Below are 17,037 nucleotides of genomic sequence, written 5' to 3' on the forward strand. Positions count from 1 at the left end.
CTAGGACGAGGAAGATCATGGACGGGGCAAGCAGAAGACAGAATCCGGCTAGTATGCCGACTACAAGACCTGAAAGAAACAAAAGAATGGGGGGAAACCCCCTAAAACCTCAATCATCTAATCAACACAGCCATTTCATCCACTATAGGAAGACATTGTCGGGAATGGCCAGAGGGCAATATTGAGGCAGAAGTGAAGCTACTCCTAAAAGAAAACAGTAAAGAAGAGGACGTCATCATATACACAGATGGCTCAGTCACCAAAAACCAATCCAGTTGGGAATTCATTGCGAAATAAAATGGAAAAAACAATTAGGGAAGAGAATGTTGCCTACAAAGTCACAACCTCCAGCCTAAAGGTGGAAGTTGAAGCTGTGACACATGCTCTCCAGTGGCTATCATCTATTGTATCCATATGCCTGGAAACCAACATGCCATGATTCTAACGGACACAATGAGCCTCATACAGAAAATTGAAAGTGGAATGGGAAGCCCAGAGTGGCATAAGGCATTGCGCACCTTTCAGATTAAAAAACGTACATGGTCATACTGCCCGGAACATGCAGGTGTTAAGGGAAATGAGCGAGCTGACAGACTTGCTGGTAACGCAACAACAACGTACATATAAGAAAATTGGAAATCCTCAGATAAGTCAAAGAATACCAAAAAGAACAGGTACAAGGCCATCACACCATCGATCGCCTCAAAGAAATAAAGGTAGAGAGAGGGAGCGGCCGTAAGTCTAGCATGAAAGGTAGAGCACGATGCTTTACAAATCAAACGAATATTGCATCATTTCCAAACCAATATTGCACACATTTCTTCAAAACGGAACAGAGTCTATGTGGGCTTTACCAAATACAATAGACTGAGCAAAACACTAGACTACACGTCCCTGGCACCAGAGATCTTTTCCCACCCCTCTTGCGGCCAATCAGTGGCAGCCTGTGTTTGTGTGTGTGTGTGTGTGTGTGTGTGTGTGTGTGTGTGTGTGTGTGTGTGTGTGTGTGTGTATGTGTCTGTGTGTCTGTGTGTGTCTGTGTCTGTGTGTGTCTGTATGTTTGTGTGCGTGTATGCGTGCGCGAGTGTGTAAGTGTACACATGTGTCAGGAAGGGCTCTGTGCACTCATGTCAGTGCGTGTAGGTGTGTGTGAGTGTGCGGCCAGTGTGTGTGTGTGTGTGTGTGTGTGTGTGTGTGTGTGTGTGTGTGTGTGTGTGTGTGTGTGTGTGTGTGTGTGTGTGTGTGTGTAGGCTGTGTGTTTTCAGTACATTTATTTGCTTCTGGCAGTATTTGTTTATTTATTATCATTATTGTCTTTTTCAGATTATATTTTTTCCGCACCAATATCAGCTTGTCTTTGTGAATAACCTTATATTTAGAGCTGTTGGATAACAGCAATAAATAAACTTTGCAGGTATTCTTGGTGGATCGCTATAAAACCATCGAAAAAAACCCCTTTTTACATAATTCAATTTTGCCGTGTGAATCACCAGTCTTGATGGTCTAAAGAAAATAGTTGTCTCTAGTATTATCCAGAGACTACGTCGTACGAACAATGGGCATTAGTTTAGCCAAACCCAGGGCAGATTTTACAAGTCTGTCAACAGTTTGTAGCCCTAAATGTATGCCTTGAGCACGCAGTGATCTGTCAGTTTTAACTAATCTCCACGGCCATGCATGAGGTAGGTAGATGGATGCACTATTACTTCAATTTCACTCACTTCGCCTCAGCAACTAATTATTATGGTCATTAACAATTGGTTGTCATTTGTGGAGACCTCATAAAAGGTGTGCATCTGATGTTGAATAGCAATAAGCACAAGTGCAACACTGTGACAAACAACAATAACACTGAACTGCACACCACCAAAGGACCATATCCAAAGGACCTTTTTGCCAGCCATTACACCTGTTCTTTTCATTTCCTTTTATTTTTCAGTTTGATTCAGTTTCATCATTGTTTTGATATTAATATCTTTTTTTCTCATTATTTTTTTTATATTTGAAACAAGGTCCCATTAAAGTTTGCGTCTTTGTTTGCAACTGTGGACAATGTTCATTTCCGGCATTTAACATGTGACTTATTTCCCTTTTACCGGTGAGGGCGCGCATGGTTACAGACGGAAGCACGTTGCGTGAACCTATTCAGCGAACGATTCCAGAATATTCACGAAAAGACTCAAGAGTACAGAGGAAGCAGCATGGCTCTCGAGCAGTGTTACAACAAGGGATGTGGCTTGAAATTCAATACTGAGGAAAACACAGACAGTAAGTCAGTGAAGTGACTGTCATTTGTAAAACGATCAAGAGTGTCTGGTCTTTTCACTCATTCAGATCGTGGCTGTTAGCGCACAGAGAGTTCCCTCGTCATATTTGTGTGTGTGTGTGTGTGTGTGTGTGTGTGTGTGTGTGTGTGAAATCCGCAGCAGACATAATCCACCGCCCCAGAGTTCAAGATAACTTGCTACACTTTCCTCTCGTCATCAAGAATGTTTTGTCGGCGTAAAATTTTTTTTTAAGAAGCTGCTTATTTGTGCCGATAATGATCAAAGTGCAGAAAAAAAATCGTTTGCCTTCTCTTAAGATTCCCCCCCCCCCCCCCCCCCCCCGTATTACTATAAATTAGTATATTTTGCGAGAAGATATACATAGTAAGATAGTTTGTTGTTGTTGTTGCTATTATTACTAGAATAGTGATGCAAGGTTTCATGTTGACTTAGAAGCCAATATGAAGTTGAACAAGAGAAAAATTAGTAAATATCAGCCAGGGTCCTTTCCACTTATAACTTAATATTTTCGTCTGCTGTGCACCCACAGTCTCAATACTTGAAGTTGTTTGAACACAAATTTAACAAATTAAAACAAAACAAAACACACACACACACACACACACACACACACACAAGAAGCAAAATTACACTGAGAAGGCAACTGGCTTGATTTGGAAGAAAACTGAAGTTTATCAGTTGAAATAAGGACAACATCCTGATTATTGATAACAGACAAGACCATTTGAATTGGGAAGTTATAAAACAAGACAAAACAAATTATCAAAAACTCAAAGGAATGGATCAAAGTAATTACTGAAACTACGTAAGGTGACATTTATTAAAAAAAAAAAGAAAGAAATATACTGATAAGTGAAAAGAAAAATGTTTTGATTAAGAGTCACTTTTCTTCAGATGCCTTGGATAATTAGTCGTGGATCACTGCGAAATGTTAGGATTAATATACAGTTTAGATAATCATGTTAGAATAAACTTTATGAATATACTTTTCAGTTTTGTAAAGGACTTTCACTTCGTATCAATTTTGTCAGTAAGTCAGTGATGAAAAATTATTTGTTTACTGACTCTGCCAGAAATATGATTGTAAGAAAACACCAGCTGCCATCAACCCCATAACATTGTCAGACTGAGTCTTTTTAGGCAGTTAAGATGCTAATGTGGCAATCACATGCATATGTGGCTGTATTTATTTGCCAAAAAGCTGTCAAAAACTGATATAAAGTTTAAATTAATTAACATTGAGAAAGCACTGCACACACTGAGAACATGGAGATACGACAAGGCGCTGTTGTAACCCGGGATATGTACTGTTGTAGCCTCTTGTCAGTACCATCCTGGCCAACCTGTGTTCCATGACGCTCTCAAAGGATGGTCCTGTTGCTCAAAACGCAGCACAGACTTCACAGAGTTTCTGAACTTCAAGGTTTGTCAATGGTTTTTGCTTAATGGGTAAAGTGTTTTCTGTTTTCTGTTCAATAGACTCAAATACTTGTTATCAGCTAATCAGCCATGTTGTCACATTTTGTAATTTATTTCATTGCCAATGGCAACAGGAATATATATATATATATATATATATATATATATATATATATATATATATATATATATATATCGTGTGTGCGTGCGTGCATGCGTGCGTGCATGTGTATTGGTTATTGATATTGATGGTAATGTTGACAGTTCAGTTTGAATTAATTTTTATTAGCTGTACTTAATATATATAAAAAAAAAAGAAAAAAGAGGTTGAATTTTTTTTATAAACAGTTGTTGGAAAGTTTCCTCTATGAATTTATATTTAATTACAGATACTTAACTGTGACCCACTAGTGCAGACTCCGGCAGGGGTCTGACATTCCTGTGTGTGTGTGCGTGTGTGTGTGTGTGTGTGTTGTTTTTCTTTCTTCTTTCACTTTTTAAAATTTTATTAAAAACTATTTTCTGTCCAGGGATGTACAACTGGCCCCCACAGTAACGTCAAGCCTCCAGAGCCTGAAAAGCCACCAAAAGATGACACTGACAGCCAAGAGGTTTGTGATGTGCCTTGAAAACTTTATCTGACAATAATTTCTTTATACATCTGAGATGGGGATAATTTGCAACCACTTCAAAGGTTTATACTGTAGATATCTGGTACAGTGCTTATTTTTTTAAAATTTTTTAATTTTTTTTTGTATTTTGCAAATTGTTGACTTACACAATGCTGAGTTATTAAAAAAAAAAGAAGAAAAGAATATGTAATCCCTTGCAGGATATTCCAAGCTTGGAAATGACACATCCAGGAGTATTAGTACCTGCAGGACTGTTTTCTGTGATACACCTGGTTGACACAGGTGATGGACAGATTGAAAACGATTGTTAAGATTGTGATGAATAGCTTATGTTTAAAAAAAAAAAAAAAAGAAAAAAAAAGAGAAGCTGTGGCACTTTGTACTGGAGATAGCTAAAAAGAATATTTGTGCTTGGTTGGTAGCTAAAGTCCATATAAACTGGACATCCTGTTGACTTTTTTTTTTTTTTTTAAGTTTGAAAAGTAGATTCACACTCTTGGTATGAGTCAGAAACTAGAAAAAAAAAAGAAGAAAAAGTTTGATCTCCATATTTTTTTTTTTTTTTTTTTGCTTGCCAAAGACACAGACTTCTTCAGTTTTGAAACAGGACGAAGAAAAATGAGTACTTAATAAAGTCACTTGAAGTACTCAGAGAGTGACTGGCTGTCCCAACACTGCAGGTGATTGTGGTGGAAGCCCCAAAGATGCGAGCCCCAGTGCCGACTGCACCTGCCGAGCGCCCATCGCAGGATGAACCCATGACGCAGTTGAAGGTCACCGTCGCTGCCAGCCTGTCTGCTCAGCTGGAGAAACTGAAACTGGAGGAAAAGTCGCAGTCAGATGGTGAAGGTGAGTGGCTGTACTGGTTTTTTTTGTTTTTGTTTGTCTTTTATTTTATATATATATATATATATATATATATATATATATATATATATTTTATATATTTGTTTTCCAAAGCACAGTTCACATTAACTCACTCAGTACGGCCAGTCCTCTCTTCTCCTCTACACAGACCCCTCGGATGTCCAGTGGGTGTCTGAATGACCCAACCTTTAGCTTCCGTCGTCAGAATTGTGGTATTCTTTGTCAATATTCACCTCTTCAGAAAAGAGCCTTCCGCTTGCAATATTTTGATGATGATAATTGGGGTGAAACGCTGTTAACATCGTCTCTTTCGCCATTCGTATGGAGAGAGTTAATGCAGTATTAACACACATACTTTATAAATTTAGATTTTGTTGTTTTTGGAAATAAATGCTTTGTTTTAACATAAACACACACACAAAGCGAGGGACATTAAATTGGAGGAAGAAGAAGCCAGATAGAGGAGAGAGAGAAGAGGTGGGGGAGGGAGGGAGGGAGGGGGGGAGGGAGCATAGGCGGTTATCGAGGTTATGGGAGTGGTTGTTCAGCCGGGGAATAACAGATGGCATCAACCCCCTTGTTCGAATGTAACGAAGAGAGAGAGAGAGAGAGAGAGAGAGAGAGAGAGAGAGAATGTGTGTGTGTGTATGTGTGTATTCTGACAAGCTGGCAATTTACTTTTAAAAGTCGGATTCTTTGCTTGATGACTGGATTGGTGGAATCACAGTTTTTGTATTCCAGTGTTTTCTTGTTTGTAGATTAAAGTATTGAGAAGGTGCAGTTTCATGAAGATGTAATATACGCAAATACAGAGACCGACACACAGTGATGTACACACATTAATACACACACATTTACACACACACATTTACACACACACACACACACACACACACACACACACACACTCACTCACTCACTCACTCACTGACACACTGAATACACGCATGCACACACATACACACACACACACACACACTTCGTCTGATATCATATATACATGAAAAAACCACATAAAATGAATGCTTTTACACTGACAACGCCTAACACAAAAGCAGTACACAACACACACATTTGCTCTGTTTTGATCCTTGGCTTTTAATCTGCCAAGGACAGTTGCTATGATGGAGCCACTTTTTTTTTTTTTTTTTTCAGATGCAGAGAGCAAGGAAGTGGCCTTAGGAACAAAGTGCACAAACAGTGCCTGTACATGTGTAAGTAGACGCTACTTCAGTGCAGCTTTTCAAATGTACACCCATTCTCATACATTTGTAAATTGTGCTTTAGACTTGCATCTGCTTAGCAGATGTAGTGTAGCGTATAATTATGGTTTTGTCCAAACGCATTGATGCCTCCTTGAGTTAACTGAACTGAACTGAACTTTCAGAAAGTTTGTCTTTTTATTTTATGTGTGTTGATCTTGTGATAAGGAAAAAAATGTCTTTTTTGTGAGCATTGAACTTGTGATTAGGAAAAAAAAAAAAAAAAAGAAGAACAGTTTAGCCATAACATTATCACTGATGGTTGAGAACATGTTGAGAAGATGGACAGTTGAGAACATGGACAGTTGAGAACAGGAACATTGTGGAAATTCAAGATCAGAAGCCAAAGGTCAAAATGAAACAACTGAATAAGGGAAAGAATAAACTTGGAAGATATGATTACAGCCAGAATCTTGCACCCAATCTTCATCAGACCTGGTAGAGGTACACAATGAAACGTGATGGTGCATGCGAAAATAATGGATAATGGTCAAAATTCACAAAATGATATTATTCTTTTATCTGAAAGTAGAGAGAATTCTGAATAACACACAGAAAACAGAATTCAGGTATCTTTATTAGTTTCTGAGATAAATGCATTTGAGTCTCGTGATGATCACAAACGTACTTATGAGAAAATTGGGGCCAACGAGTTTGCTGTTTCCCACTCTTGATTACCAATTCCCAATGGGAAAACATCAAAATAAAGCACTAATACTTCATATTTCTTAATAATACTTGAAAATACAGAATCTGAATAACCAAAAAAACTCAAATTTGATATTTTCACCCCTTGTCACTTTCACAGCGTGTTGCGTGAAATTTACTCCAGCGACTTATCCATGATTTTCGCGTGCGGTGTCACAAATGTTAAAACGTCAAACTCCTTTGACGGTCGAGGTCAAAGTCACACCATGACGTAAATCAGTGAACGCTTGTGTGTTGTTTGTTGATTTAGGCCTCCAGTGCCTAGTGGTCCAGTTTCAGTTTCTCAAGGAGGCATCACTGTTTGGACAAATCCATATGTGCTACACACCATATCTGATAGGCAAATGCCTTACCAGCAGCATAACCAAACACTGAGAGTCAAGCTAAAGATTATGCATTTATTTGTGTTTCTGTCAGTGTGGATTTCTTCGGCAGAATTTTACCAGAGAACCACCCTTTTCTTGGCCATGGTTACTTTTTCAGTGCGTGCTGCACACGGGAGCTCAATTTATCATCTCATCCAAATGACTAGATGCCTCAGATTGATTTTCCAGTCGAACTTGGGAGGAAAGATTGATTGATTGATTGATGTGGATACTTCTATAGCGCCTATCCTCGGTCAGAGACCAAGCTCTAAGTGCTTTACATACACGGGGGTCATATGCACCACAGGCTGCCTACCTGGGTAGAGCCGACTGATGGCTGCCACTGGGCGCTCATCATTCATTTCCTGTGTCATTCAATCACATTTCAGACGCACACGCATACACACTCAGACAGACATGTAACATTTTACGTGTATGACCGTTTTTATTTACCCCGCCATGTAGGCAGCCATACTCCGTTTTCGGGGGTGTGCATGCTGGGTATATTCTTGTTTCCATAACCCACCGAACGCTGACATGGATTACAGGATCTTTAACGTGTGTATTTGATCTTCTGCGTGCGCATACACACGAAAGGGGTTCAGGCAGTAGCAGGTCTGCACATATGTTGACCTGGGAGATCGGAAAAATCTCCACCCCTTTACCCACCAGGTGCACTGAGATTGGAACCCGAGACCCTCAGATTGAAAGTCCAGCGCTTTAACCACTCGGCTATCTCAGATGAGACTGAGATTTGAACCCAGACCCTCACAGACACTGTACAGGCAGATAGTCCTGTTAACTATTTTTTCCACCTTTCTCCTCCATTTTGTTCCTTTGGACATTAAACTAGATAGATCAGGAAATTGGACAGAAAAATCTTTGTGCTGAAAAGGAAAAAAGTCACAGGCTGCATGGACGCATGCTGTATCTTGTCCCAGAATTCTAAAATGGAAGCCCATAGCTGGCTGTGTTGATGTTAATCATAAGCATCATTCTTCTCATGAGAAAAAAAAACAACAGTCAACATACATTTTAGTCAATGGTACAAAAGAATCTGATGCTACGGTTGTTGTGCAGCATGAAATTCAGTGTAAAAAAAACAACAACAGCAAGAAGTAATAAAGAAAGACAAAGAGACTGTGCCATTTATTTTTTTTACCTAAGGTATTGTGTTTCTTTTGTTATATTTTTAGACATACATGGGGCCTGAGAGCAACAGTGAGGCTTGTCAGCATCATCCAGGTTACCCAGTGTTTCATGAAGGGTGAGTTCACAGTTTTATTTGTTTGTGTATTCTGTTTGACAATTTTTTTTCTATTTTTTTTTTTTAATAAATGTTTTATTGTGTTAATCATAGACAGATGCTTGTGTATCAAATTCCATTTGTATGACAAAATCTGTCCATTGTATGTTTGGTGAATGTTACTCATATTTCTTGCCCCCTTTTTTTGATTGGGAAAGTTTGTATACGGTTATCAATGCCTTTGATTTTGTTCATTGTTATTGATTGTGACTGAAGAGAGGAAAAAGGAAAGAAAGAAAAAAATTAAAAGGAAATGAAAAAAGAAAACACAACAAATATAAATGTTTTGGTTCAATATTATTACTGGTCTTGAGACCAGGATTGAGACATTTGATAGATGTTTTTAGAACCATATGAAATTTTTCTGTTCTTTGTGCACGTGTGTGTGGGTGCATGTGTGAGTGCACACACGTGTGTGTGTGTGTGTGTGTGTGTGTGTATGCATTCTGGTGCTGCTTAGGGGGAGGAAGGGATAGTTATAGTTGTTGTGGACACACGTCTTAAGTATGTGTGTAAAACGATAACCAAGTTAAAAAAAAAAAAAAAAATGTCATGCAATACTCAGTTACTCAGGAAGGATAAAGAATTTGTTTGGTTTAAAATGCAAAAAAAAAATTAATGGTCCGCTCAAAAGAAAATTAGGGTGCTGCATAAGCATGCAGAAGGGAGTTAATATACTAAAGGTCAGTAGCCTCCCTTTCTTTCCATTTCTCCGCATAAGCAGGGTAGGTAACTGTTGTTTGCACATTACAAGGAATCAGACCCCTGCTGGTCTGCACCAGTGGGTCATGATAGGTATGTTAGATTAAAATATAATTTTAAGGGGCAGGGCGGGGAGGGGGGGGGGATTGTTTTCTATGATCTATGTATATATATATATTGACAGAGGAGCTGTTTTGGTTTCAGCATGAAGTTCTGGTCGTGCTGTAATCGCAAAACGTCAGACTTTGACAACTTCCTGAACCAGGAAGGGTGTACCACTGGCAAACATGTGTGGGTCAAAAGCAAGGTGGGTGTCGGTGTTTGTGTGTGTGTGTGTGTGTGTGTGTGTGCATGTGTGTGTGTGTGTGTGTATTATTATTATGCAAAAACAAAAACAGAAAACTTTAAACCAAAGATGAAATTGTAGAGAGATTTGACATCGTTTGAATGTTTTAAGTTTCAGGGTTATATATATTTTTTTCAGTTTCTGGTTATAAGGTATGTGGGGGGAAAAAAAACACCACTGCCGGAAACGGACAGGAATAAGTGTAGCATTTTGCTGAAAGACAACATATCTTAATGAATGTACCTTATGATATTGCTGTAAGATTACTGAAAGGTTTCACTCTGTCTTTGTTTTTTTTTTTTAAAGAAATTTTAAGTTGATATCCCAGGAACATGCTGGAATACGTTCCATTTTCAAAGCATCATCAGGGACGCATATTTCTGCATCATGAGAAGCCCTGATGTCACTGCTCTGTCTGTCAGTCAGGGTTCTTTCACAGTAGAGTCTAGAAAAAGTCTTGAAATAAAATGTGAGAACAATTCCAGGGCTGAAAAAGTCTTGGAAAAATACATTTTTAGGAACAGGAGTCATGATGGCTGCCGGAAAAAAAGGACGCTAGCTAGCGGGACAAAGGGGAGGTTACCTACTTCCGGGAGGTTATCGGCCGTAGTACTTTCGTTTTCTCCGCATAGGCGGATAGTAGTTTGCACAGGACAGGAATGTCAGACCCCTGCTGGAGTCTGCACTAGTTGGGGCAGGGTATGTTATTTAAACGTAATTTTAGATAGAAAATTTCCTTTTTTACCTTTCAGTGTATTGTATGGAAAAGTCTTGCATTTTTTTTCAAACCCTTGACCAGTACTATTTGATTAACAAAGAGCTTTTACATGCATTAAAAATATGAACAAGCAAAGTGGTGAAAATTTAACGCTGATTCCAGGATATACACCAGTTGTTTTCATAGGCAGGTGAAGCAGGCAAAGCTTTGATTCAGTTTGGTTTTGTGTTTGGTATGGAGCATTTTCAGTCTGGTCTGGAAAAAGGTCTGGAGGAAAAAAAAAAAGTATGAAATTTTGTTTGACCACATCTATGGGGGAAACCATGCTTAGCAGTTAACTGAAGCTCTGATGCATGATTTTCACTCTTTTTATATATATACTTGTTCAAGAAATTTGTACCAGGGACCTGTTCGATGAACATGCGGTGTGTGTGCTTTCCATTTTCCAAAATTCAGGGGTATTATGTTTATGCGTTATCAGAATTCGTTATGTCACCTCTCTCTGTCTGTCTGATCTCCCAGGTCAACATATGTGCAAACCTGTTAGTGCCTGAACCCCCTTCGTATGTATACGCATGCAGAAGACCAAATCCATGTCAGCGTTCGTTGGGTTATGGAAACAAGAACATACCAAGCATGCACACCCCGGAAAACAGAGTATGGCTGCCTACACGGCGGGATAAATAAACAAAACGGTCATACACATGATATGTTGCATGTATGTGTGAGAATATGTATGCATGACTTAAACCCGATTGAATGACACAGGAAACAAATGATGAGCGCTAAGTGGCAGCCGTCAGTCAGCTCTACCCAGGTAGGCATCCTGTTACACAAATAACTCCGTGTTTGTAAAAGTGCTTCGAGTTTGGTCTCCAACCAGAGGAAAGGCGCTGTATAAGTAGACATATCATTATCCTCATCCGTCTGTCTGTCTGTCAGTATCTTGCTGCTTTGACAGAATCCATTTGTTCCTGACAGGGACGGGCGCAATAGCCGAATGGTTAATGCGTTGGACTTTCAATCTGAGGGTCCCGGGTTCGAATCTCGGTGACGGCGCCTGGTGGGTAAAGGGTGGAGATTTTTCCGATCTCCCAGGTCAACATTGTGCAGACCTGCTAGTGCCTGAACCCCCTTCGTGTGTATACGCAAGCAAAAGATCAAATACACACGTTAAAGATCCTGTAATCCATGTCAGCATTCGGTGGGTTATGGAAACAAGTACATACCCAGCATGCACACCCCCGAAAGCGGAGTATGGCTGCATATATGGCGGGGTAAAGAAAAACGGTCATGCACGTAAAAGCCCACTCGCGTATATTCGAGTGAACGTGGGAGTTGCAGCCCACGAACAAAGAAGAAGAAGAGTTGCTGACAGGAGGAAGGTGGCAGAATGGTCAGGACGCTCAGCTGCCAGTACAGAGTCTGTGAGGGTGTGGGTTTGAATCCTGCTCTCGCCCTTTCTCCCAAGTCTGACTGGAAAATCAAACTGAGCGTTTAGTGTTTCGGATGAGACGGTAAACTGAGGTCCCGTGTGCAGCATGCACTTGGCGCACTGAAAAAGAACCTATGGCAGCGAGAGTGTTGTCCTCTGGCAAAATTATGTAAAAAGAAATCTACCCTGATAGGTACACAAATATATATATGCATGCACTCAAGGCCTGACAAGTGTGTTGGGTTATGCTGCTGTCAGGCATCTGCCTAGCGGATGTGGTGTAACTTACATGGATTTGTCCGTACGCAGTGATGCTCCCTTTGAGAAACTGAAACTGAAACTGCTGACGGCGCTGACTGTAAGTGTTGGCTTGCAGGAACAGCTGGCAGCAGAGGCCCAGTGCCGTGTGGACTGGCACCAGACGGGGTCCACGGTGTGCGTGTCCATCTTCGCCAAGACGGCTGACCCCCAGCGCTCCTACTTTGAGGCCAACCGGGTGTGCCTCAAGGTGCTGGTGGTGTTTGGCAAGTGCAACACCATCTTCCAGAAGACCTTCCTCCTCAGCGACGTGAGTAGTAGTAGTAGTAGTTGTTGTTGGTGGGGGTGAGTGAGGAAGTGCGTGGTAGTGAGTGGCCTTTGGTTTAATGTCTTTCCGCTTGTTACACACACACACACACACACACTTACACACACACACATGCGTGCGTGTGCACACGCACACGCACACACAGAGAAAAGAAATGAAAAGAAAAGAAAAGACAGAAAAAGGGGTTTGTGGCCTTTTGGAGAAAAAGGAGTGGAGAGGGAAGGATGATTGAGGACAGTGTCTGTTGTTTTGCCTGACGTTTGTTTTGTTTTCTTTGTAATCTTTCCTGTGTGTGTGTGTATGTGTGTTTGTTTATTGTTTCATTGTTTATTGTTTCATAGTTTTAGGATTTTTTTGTTTGTTTGTTTGTTTAAACATCTGCGCCACCCTTAGCCCACCAGGATGTCAGTGTCAACAAATCCAGGACCCTCAGATCAAAAGTCCATCCGGCGCACTGACCACCCAACTACCACGTTCATGTTTTTCTTTTGTCCATCAGATAGATTGTTCACAAACACGTTGTAAGGATCTGTCTGCACGCTCTGACACCTTCATGAAACCGATAGATTGTTCACAAACATGTTGTAAGGATCTGTCTGCACACTCTGACACCTTCATTAAACCGATAGATTGTTGTAAGGATCTGTCTGCACGCTCTGACACATTCATGAAACCGATAGATTGTTCACAAACATGTTGTAAGGATCTGTCTGCACGCTCTGACACCTTCATGAAACCGATAGATTGTTCACAAACACGTTGTAAGGATCTGTCTGCACACTCTGACACTTTCATGAAACCAACACATTTGTTCAGACAGAAGGTGGTGTGTGTTTGGGGGTATTTCAGGTGATCTGTCCTGAGAGCAGCTCAGTGAAGATGATGGGAACCAAGGTCGAGGTCAACCTGAAGAAAGCGGAACCCTTCAGCTGGCGCTCCCTTGTATTAGATTGATCCACGGTAGACCAGGATCCTCGACCAGCCGGGAGGGGTTGGGGGGCTGGGTGGGGGGGGGAGGGGACCTGCATGAGCGAATGTAGGAGTGCCGAGTTTGCCCAGCGTTAAGAACGTTCCGAACTCCACACGCTGATTCCACAGACTTAGGAACATTCTGAATGCTAAAGAAACTTAGCGCTGAAAAGATCGCTCATGCAACCCAGTGCAGTCCTGAACTGATTCAGGGGGGTGTGAATCAAGTCTAGTTCAGAATGTGTGTTAAGTGAATTTTACCATGAAAGTGTTTGTATGTTTGGAATTTGAAAAAAAAAAAATTTTTTTTTTCATTTGAAAGTTTTGCATGAATGTTATCTCATCTTGTTAAGTACTCTTGGTGTGATTGTTTTTTTTGGTTCATGACAGGTGTGTGTTAGGGTAAGTAGAATGCTGTCTTGGAAGTTTTGTCATTGTTGGAGGGGGTCTGGGGGGGTGGGGAGAGACAAAGGGGGGGAAAAGAAAATGTCTGTTAATTGTTTGGTGAGAATTGTGTGATAACGTTTAAGATGGACAGGTTTTTTTTTTTTTTTTTTTTTTTTTTTTGGTTTGTTTGCTTCACACTAAGAAAGATTCATAGAAGATTGTACTTACCAGGAAATGCTTTGTTGTGATGTTGCCCTTCCGTTGTTATAATCAGGTTTACAGTTGATACTCAGGTCAGGTGATATGGCTGTCAAGGATGACTATCTCATTGGAGAACACATGCAAGGGAAGTTAGGGACAGTGTATACTTGCTGAATTATTGGAGGGGCAGGTGTCTTAACAGAAAGGTAATGACAGTGATTGAAATGGTTGACGGGCGCAATAGCCGAGTGGTTAAAGCGTTGGACTGTCAATCTGAGGGTCCCGGGTTCGAATCATGGTGACGGCGCCTGGTTGGTAAAGGGTGGAGATTTTTACGATCTTCCCAGGTCAACATATGTGCAGACCTGCTAGTGCCTGAACCCCCTTCGTGTGTACATGCAAGCAGAAGATCAAATACGCATGTTAAAGATCCTGTAATCCATGTCAGCGTTCAGTGGGTTATGGAAACAAGAACATACCCAGCATGCACACCCCCAAAAACGGAGTATGGCTGCCTACATGGCGGGGTAAAAACGGTCATACACGTAAAAGCCCACTCGTGTGCATACGAGTGAACGCAGAAGAAGAAGAAATGGTCAAAGAAAGCAGTCAGCATTGATTGATGATGCAAGTTTTCAGGGTACCAAAAAAAAAAAAAAAAAAAAAAAAAAAAAAAAAAATCAAGGGTGAGTGTAAAGTTTTCAGTCTACAGAGCAGACCTGGGTGATCTATTACAACAACATACAGAAAGCTTTGTCAGGAAAGCTTCGTTTATTTATTAAACTGTGGCAGAAAAAAAAAAAAGTAGAAGAAAGAACCGAATCAACACACAAAAAGCTTCCAACATGACATATCTGGTCTGCTGGAAAGCACATAGATTGTGTCCCTTGAATGATTTCATCCACCCCCTTCCCCTCCCCCTTCTCCCTCTCCTCACCCCTACCACCTCTTTCACTTCACTTCCCATGTGACCAAAAGTCGGCCTTGATTGCGTTCATGCCCGTAATGAGCAACGCATTCCAGTTTTGTGTGTGTGAGAGAGCACGAAAATAATCGGTGTATTTGTATGGAGTAGCAGCTGTTGCTTTCTGTCAGGTGTTAAAAAAAAAAAAAAGAAAAAGAAGAAAAAAAAAGAATCCTTCTGTTTCATTCTCCTGCAAGAGTTATGGGTTCTTATATTTTTTTCTACTTAGATTGAAGCCGTTTATTCGATGGATCTTCTTTTCTTTTGCGGACATTCTTGTACACTGAAACATATACATATATATATATATATATTTTATGGAAGATGGGTGGTAATTCATCATTCTGTAAGGGAAGATAGGGGGAATTCAGGAGTCTGTAAATCACTTCTCTGAAGTTTCTACCTCAGGTTCTACCTCCGGTGGATGTATATATTTTTGTGTGTGGAATATCTGTTGCTTTCCACCAGAGTCCAGCCGTGGATGTCATGAGCGTGCTTGGAAGGGCTGGACCCTGGCTTTGATGATTTAATGATTTGAGGAAAGTATTGAAAGAGAAGGATATGTTTTGGTCAAAGCTGATGGCTGACCCTGTATTTGTACCTTTTTAGGAAAGCATGCATACAGTGTTGATCAGCATACCTAGAAAGGGAGAGAGAAAAAAATCTTTTTTTAAATTATTATTATTATTATTTTTTTTTAAGTTTTAGAAAAATGTTTTGTGTTGGGCAGAGCCAGAGAACAGTTTACATGTCTTTAGTATCACATATGTAATATTATGGTGTGCTTGATTGTTAATTTTTTACCAGCCAGGGAGCATTTTAGTGGACTTTTGTTGTCTCTGTGTCTTCAATTCCATTCACTTTCAGTTTTGCTCTTCTTTAAAAAATTTTTTTTTTTTTATGTCATCTTTGATCTTCATCACTGTGACACAAAGAATGTGCTTCTTGAACCCGGTCTTGCTGCTAGGGTGAAGTAAATGTCACCACGCTATGATTCTTGTTCCAAGATGTCTGCTTTCTTGGGGTTCCTGTTTGAAGATGTACTGTTTTTATAAAATACTGTCCTGTTAGATCTTGTCTAGACAACAGAAGAGGAGTTTCAGGATTTAACAAAAAAAAACAACAAATAAAAAATGCATATGATTGTGAGTGGTGGGAAAAGGAATCTTTTTCATCATCACATAGAACAGTGTTTAGTTAGCCGCTGAATCCTCTTCATGGCCTTTGGCATGTAAAGCTGCCGCCAGAGGTCTTCGCTGCTGCCTGTCTTGTGCTGTCATAGCCAGCTTCCCCCCAGATGTTACCTTCCTCTTTCTGTTTTTTTTTTGACACATTCATCATTATTTATGTAGACCATTATAACAACAATAATTTTTTTTTTTTCTCAAGGCCTGACTAAGCGCGTTGGGTTATGCTGCTGGTCAGGCATCTGCTTGGCAGATGTGGTGTAGCGTATCTGGATTTGTCCGAACGCAGTGACGCCTCCTTGAGCTACTGAAACTGAAACTGAATAACCCACCTTCTGCCTCTGCCTCCTTGGCGTCTTCAATGCCTTTACCTCTGATGTACTGGCAGTTTGCTTGGAAACGTTGGGTTCCCAAAGGATGCTGGTGTAGGGGGCAGTTATTGTGCATCATGAACCAGATGGTTTTTTTTTTGAGAAGCGCATACATACAGTCCAACAAAGCAATCTCATGGATCTTGACGTCAAAAGAGGGCGCTAGCCAGTGGGACAGAGGGGAGGTTACCTACTTCCGGGAGGTTATCGGCCGTAGTTTCATTTTCTCCGCATAGGCGGATAGTAGTTTGCACAGGACAGGAATGTCAGACCCCTGCCGGAGTCTGCACTAATTGGGTCATGGTAAGTATGTTATTTAAATGT

The 17,037-nt window shown here is 40.5% G+C and overlaps 1 protein-coding gene across 1 annotated transcript; it reads left to right on the forward strand.

Annotated features, from left to right (window-relative positions):
* Positions 1 to 2,123: 2,123 nt before the first annotated feature.
* Positions 2,124 to 16,812, forward strand: LOC143283012 (cysteine and histidine-rich domain-containing protein 1-like). The gene is made up of 9 exons (XM_076588996.1): positions 2,124 to 2,268; positions 3,605 to 3,711; positions 4,238 to 4,318; positions 5,020 to 5,188; positions 6,362 to 6,420; positions 8,738 to 8,808; positions 9,754 to 9,856; positions 12,425 to 12,616; positions 13,484 to 16,812. Exons 1-9 carry the CDS (start codon positions 2,202 to 2,204, stop codon positions 13,586 to 13,588), a joined length of 954 nt encoding a protein of 317 aa, XP_076445111.1. The 5' UTR covers positions 2,124 to 2,201; the 3' UTR covers positions 13,589 to 16,812.
* The last annotated feature ends 225 nt before the right edge of the window (positions 16,813 to 17,037 follow it).

Source organism: Babylonia areolata, chromosome 6, assembly GCF_041734735.1.
Source record: "Babylonia areolata isolate BAREFJ2019XMU chromosome 6, ASM4173473v1, whole genome shotgun sequence".
Classification (NCBI taxonomy): Eukaryota; Metazoa; Mollusca; class Gastropoda; order Neogastropoda; family Buccinidae; genus Babylonia; species Babylonia areolata.